Raw genomic sequence first — 6,366 nt, forward strand, 5'->3', positions numbered from 1 at the left:
GATTTTCAATGAGACTGCTCGCCTCTTCCACACAGCTTTGGTTTGTGCGCTGTTTGGGTTGCTGTTTGTTTGGCACAACCTCAAGCACCTGACCCATTGCAGCCTCTTCAAGTGCCTCCTCTTCGAAGATGTCCAAACTGTCCGCGTTTGCCTAGAATTCCGAACGGATCACTAAACAGCTTAGTTTTTAGTTTTGTAATATGTTACTTACGTCCAACCCAATGTTGGCAGTAGCATCACCCTCATCCTCAATGGTAAAATCGACCATTTCAGCAGTTGTCTGCAATATACACCAATTTTATTATCACATTTATAATAACAACTTTGAATTTTGACAGACGTTACTCACCGACAAACCAATTTTGGGAGTGAGCCCATCACTGTCCACCATGTCGCTGGAAAAAAACTCCAAAATTTCCAGGTCCATGGCATCCAACGGTTTTGGACCGTCCTACAACGGCAGGTTTCCAGTTCGTCTGGCGAACGCTCTGTGGGCATTGTGCAGCTTCTTGACTGCCGATTTCCAGTCTATCCAACACTAAAAAAAATCAACACACATATGTAAATTGTAATGCTATACACAAGAATATTTTAATTTAACTTTTTGCCACTGATTAGGGGACTTGTGGGACCCTCCCAATGCATTTAATTCTGCAGCAACTTCATAAATTGGCCCCTTCCAACGCTGCGGTGCTGCTGCATTAAATGCAGTAACCGCCTCTTTTGGCCATTCGTAACACGCCCCGACGTTGTTCTCTGTAAAGAAAATGCATCAAATCTTTTTTAACTATTCATATATAATATATCAACAAAAATATACTTACATTTGCTTTAAATTTAATTTTAATTCCATTTTGAATATAACGAAACATTTTTTGGTCATCACTTCAAATGGAAGTGAGAAAATCAATCGACAGTATTTCATTCAATTTGGTTACAGAAACACATTCAATCGAGCATTCCTACTGAAATGGAATGGAACATATCAGCGGACTATCGATTGAACCGAGTAATTATTTTACAGAAACACATTGAGTGAGAGTGACGTCAAATCGAGAATTTGAGTCGAGAACATCGATCGAAATGGGTTACAGAAACGCACTACAGGTAACGGCCGCATGTGGGTAATAAACATCGAAAGAGATAAGTACAATTTTGTATCTTATATTAAATTATTTTACATACCTGCCTGTTTTTCCGCGGCAAATTTTTTTAAAATAAAATTATTTCCCCTAGCAATCCAGGCACAACGTGGTTACAAAAAATTTTATTTTGCCTTTGTGATTGGAGACATCAGCTGTTTTCCCCTATCTTTTTGTTATTTCTCTTTCTTTGTTTTGTTTTTTGCTTTCCCTTTCGATTTTGGCATTGCCAACCATCGAAAATTTAAATTAGGCTTAAGAGAAAGGGACTGAACAGACTAGTTGGCAAACTATTTTCGAGTGATTTATGGCCTCTGAGAATAGTTCTGGGTGTACACCAGAAAATCCTTTTAGGAGGATTTCAAAATTACAAGAACGCCGCCAAATGGCAAAAATGCGGAGTCCACCGTTGCTGGACCAATAAAAAATAGTGAATCTGCCGACAACGAGAACAACAGTGACAAATCCGATAGAGCGCAAAGTAGAGAACCTACTAATATTTTTTGCAAATTGGGCACAAAAATAAAGGAACTCGAAAATATGATGTCCGGACAGAGACACATGAACCAAGCCATGCGAGAGCTTGTAAACAGCATAACATACTTGTACGGTAAAACAGAAAATCCCGAAATCCATTCGAAAATAGTGATGGTAGGGAAAGCGTCCCAAGTATTGCCCCAAAATACCCCAAAAAGAGCACGGGAGACATCAGCCTTCCTACCACCTACGAAGAAGCCAAAAAACATGACTCAAAACCTGCAAGAAACCTTTAGTGAAGTCATAAAAACACTAAAGACACCGCAGCAAATAAACCAGCACCCGAGAAATGGGTAGAAGTGGCAAAAAAGAAGAAAGCCCGTGGAGAAGAGAATTAGGTCGGATGAGATAACTACTCCAGAAGAAATTTGCTGCGCATTACAAAAAGAGTGCGGAGTACAAAACATAGGTACAGCTAATGTTGAAAATATGCGGAAAATAATAGGGCTAAAATAGCCCTTATATCCATGCGTGCCCAAGACTGCCCTTAAAGTTGGCAAAGTAAAGATTGGGTGGTCGATCTGTAGCCTTCGGGAGTACTCCCCTGTTTCCCGCTGTTACAGATGCTTCCATCCAGGCCACATGGCGTGTAAATGTTGCAGTCTGATCGACAGGTTCTCTCTTTGCACATGTTGTGGAAGCGCGGGGCATGTTGCAAAAGTATGCACTAACACACTGAGTTGCATGCTCTGCAAAGGAGAACATTCGGTTCTAAGCACGACTTGCCCCAAATACGTGGAGTTGCTAGAGACAATGGAGAAATGAGAATATTGCAGCTGAACCTAAACCACTGCGTTACAGCGCAAGCCTTGCTGCAACAAACCGTAATAGAAAGAAACATTGATGTCGCCTTACAGAGTGAGCAATACTCCCAACGTTCGGAAAGCACTTGGATTACAGACAGAAGCGGCAAAGCAGCAGTATGGTCCTGCAAAAATGGCTTGACTGGGCGCAAATAGGGGGAATGTATTACGTAAGCTGCTATGCTCATCCCAGTGCGTCTGTTAGAGAATTTGAAGACTTCCTCCTGAAATTATCCTTAGAAAGCAGAGGAAAATCGCCGATAATAATGGCAGACGATTTTATCGCATGCTCTACTGCCTGGGGAAGCAGAAGTTCAAACCATCGTGGGCGCCTAGTTTTAGAATTCCTGAGCCAAACCAACCTCACAATAATGAGCAGTGGCACAAAAAATTCTTACCAAAAAGGAAATAAAGGCTCTGCAATAGACCTGATGTTTGCAAATGACGAACTAAGCAGACACATTATGTGGAAGGTGTCAGACATGTTCACAAATAGTGACCATATGGCAATCATCGCAGAAGTTTTATTCTCTCGAGAGCAGGAACCCCCATGCAGTAACACCACACATAAACGAAGCTGGAAACAAACAGATTTTGACACTGACGTTTTGGAGACAGTCTGGACTGCAGCAATAGCATTTCAGGCGAAGGCGTCGTCCACGTAGTAACCGCATTGCAAAAGGAACTTATAGCAGCATGTGACCCTACAATGCGAAGAATAAAATGTCGCAATAAGCGAAGACCTGTATACTGGTGGAATGAAGAAATTGCCACGCTGAGAAAGCTCTGTCACTCAGCCCGACGTCGCCTACAACGCAATCAAAGTGGCGAGAACGAAAACTGTGTCAAAAAAGCCTTTAAAAACCATAAGAAACTTCTAAAGTCAGCTATAATCCGTAGCAAGAGAAACTGTTTTAAAAAGATCTGTAAAGCAGCGAATAGAGACCCTTCACCTCCACTGGTTACCGAAGAAGAACTATTTGCCATAGCTAAAAGAACCGAAAACAACAAAGCGCCTGGTATCGATGGCATACCAAATAGAGCTCTAAAGGTAGCCATAAGCTCGAAGCCCACTCTTTTCACAAAAATGTACAACGCATGTAAAAAAGAGGGATGTTCCCCGATCCCTGGGATCCAACTCTGCTAAATGGAAAAATATATTCGAAGCCCTATATTTAATACGCGCCCCTCTGTACCTCATAAATATCGTTATTTAAGTTATTTTAAAAATAGAAAGCGGATCTACGCCACCACCGAAGGCATCAGACTTACCCTATTAAAAGCGGAGTACCACAAGGATCTCTTTTAGACCCTATCTTATTGAATTTAGTTTATGATGGGGTGTTAAGAATTCTACAGCCTAAAAACGTTAAGTTAATCGCATACGCGGACGACCTTATAGCGGTAGCAGTAGGTAAACAACTTGAAGACCTACAAAATAAATGTAATGAACGCATAAATTGTGTACCCCAATGGTTTTCTTCCAAGAGTTTGTAACTGGCTGAGCACAAAACAGAGGTATTGCTTATAAGACAAATTGAGGAAAAAATAACTCTCACTATAGGAGAGTGTAACCACAGTTAAAGTATTTAGGGGCAATATTGGACTCCAAACTGAAATTCAAGCAGCACTTTTCAAACATAGCAAATAAGATTTAGAACGCGTTATCAAGAATGATGGCAAATAGAGGCTGTGTGCGCTCCAGCCGCCGACTTCTAATCGCAAAAGTTATGTACTCAGTTATACTATATGCAGCCCCAGTATGGATACAGGCACTAAACATAAAAACGTATGCCAAACCAATAAATGCGGTGCATAGACTCACGGCAATAAGAGTAACAAGAGCGTTCCGAACTATTTCCAGCGAAGCACCTGTATCAATAGACATCCAGGGTGACGAGCTCACGAGATTATATGAGCTATCTGGCCAATTACAGAAATCCAGAAACAGAGAGAGGAAAGAAAGAAGAGCGTAACTATATGGCAGCAAAGGTGGCAAACCTCAACTCAAAGACGGTGGACCCACAGACTTATACCTGACATCCATATGTGGATAAGTAGACAACATTGTAATCTGGATTTCCACCTGACCCAAATATTAAGCGGGCATGGGTGCCTCAGAGGCTATCTGTATAAATTTCAAAACGACGTAAGTCCGTATTGTTCGATGTGTTCGGAGTCAATAGAAGACTCTGAGCACATGTTCTTCCATTACCCTCGGTTTCTAAACATAAGGGAAAAGTTAGAAACAGCACTAGGTAGTAATTTAACGGTGGAAAATTTGACTGCACTTATGTGTCAGTCCTCTGAGAAGTGGAAAGCTGTTCGCGAAGCGGCAACTTCCATCATGACAATATTAAGACAGATACAGCAGAATAGACGTCAGTCCGTCTGTGCTATAGAGGAGACGTAAAATGTCTTGTCTCCGATGAAGTAATACCTTATCTGGTGGTTCCGTTTAGAGAGTCTTGAGTTGGGAGCAGGTTAGGTTTAGCGGATAAAAGTCCCGCACTCCGGCTTTCAATGCTTCCTCCTACTATAAAAAAAAACCATACTACTTCAAAGTCCACATTGGCATATATTACGCTATACCCCTTGGTTTTTGATTTACAAAAACAAGCAGGATTGAATATACAATATATTCATAGACTACATTAGCATATATCCCACATTCCCCTTGGTTGTTGATCAACAAAAACAAACAGAATTGTGTAAAATATAATAACCGTGCGATTCTGTACTGTGATACAGTCTCAAGTCTCTAAATTTGAGATTATAAATTATACAGAAACAGTCAAAAACGCTACTGCTTTCTTACCTTTTCCTTCCTTAGCGAGCAAAATGTGTCAAAAGTTGAGCAAGTGGTAAAAAGGCAGAAATCAGCCATCTTTGTTTGCTTCCATTTGAACAATGTTGCCATTCCTCAATACGCATATATAGTTTTGTAAACATCTAAGTTTTGAATTACAATTTTTCATAATATTAAATATCAAAACTGACAACAAAGTATTAAAAATAGTTTATATATTTATACATATTAGCCTTCGACTCTAATTTTGAGTTATTTTAAGAAAATTAAAAAACGTGGATTCCCACGGCATCGTACGGCAAAGAGAGAAGGGAGTACCGTTTCTCACTTTTCACTTACATTGTGCGCCCATTAGATAGGTCGTATCAGCTGACGCGGGCCACGATTCAACGTTTTTGACTGTTTCTGCTATTAGAGAAAATTTTTGAGACTTGAGACGATTTTGCTATTCGGAAAGTGACATTCACAAAATCTATTACATTTCATTATTCAGAGATGTTTTTACATTTGAATGAAAATAAATATGTCGATACAAATATTAAATTTTCTAAAACATAGTCAAAAAACATAATTATCAGTAAAAATAGGAATATATGTTCACTTTGTTTCATAATTTTTACGAAATTGATTTATTTTTAACCTTTTCATGTTTGAGTAGCTTACAAAATATAACAAGCGACAAATGATTAATATCTATGATGATCTCTTATCAGTACATTCAAAATGGCAGACAAGAGTTTTTTTTTTTTTAGTTTTGTAACCTGTAGTGCGTTTCTGTAACTTTTCGATATGATATCGAAAGAAATATCACTTTTGCGTAACGAAAGGCTTATAACGAACAATTGTTTTGTAGTGTTTCTGTAACTCAGAAAAGTCAGCTTTCGTTATGGTTGTGGTGAGTCGTTATCGATGTTATCGAAAATGTGCTATAACTAAAATGAATGCATATACATCAGTGATGCTAACTTAGTGGTTTTACTTTCCCTCTAGTGGGCAAAAACTTTTTTAGTGGCTGGTGGTTGTTTAGTGGTAAATACCCTCTGATGGTAAATACAATAAATTAATAATATATAAT

At 39.3% G+C, this 6,366-nt stretch overlaps 2 protein-coding genes across 2 annotated transcripts in view; one reads left to right on the top strand and one right to left on the bottom strand.

The window, feature by feature from the left end:
- LOC108969212 overlaps positions 1-927 on the bottom strand; it is a 1,699-nt gene extending 772 nt beyond the window's left edge. The window contains exons 1-5 of the mRNA XM_018933753.1: positions 825-927; positions 602-756; positions 350-538; positions 212-280; positions 23-151 (exon numbers count right to left, since the gene is read on the bottom strand). Of these exons, the coding sequence (XP_018789298.1) occupies positions 23-151; positions 212-280; positions 350-427 (276 nt within the window). The 5' untranslated portion in view covers positions 428-538; positions 602-756; positions 825-927. The remainder of the gene's footprint in view (positions 1-22; positions 152-211; positions 281-349; positions 539-601; positions 757-824) is intronic.
- The window catches only part of LOC108969221, a 29,741-nt gene that overhangs the window by 1,785 nt on the left and 21,590 nt on the right, over positions 1-6,366 (top strand). The gene's annotated exons all lie outside the window — the stretch shown is intronic.

The sequence above is a fragment of the Bactrocera latifrons genome, unplaced genomic scaffold (genome assembly GCF_001853355.1).
Source record: "Bactrocera latifrons isolate USDA-ARS-PBARC rearing strain unplaced genomic scaffold, ASM185335v1 scaffold_244, whole genome shotgun sequence".
Classification (NCBI taxonomy): domain Eukaryota; kingdom Metazoa; phylum Arthropoda; class Insecta; order Diptera; family Tephritidae; genus Bactrocera; species Bactrocera latifrons.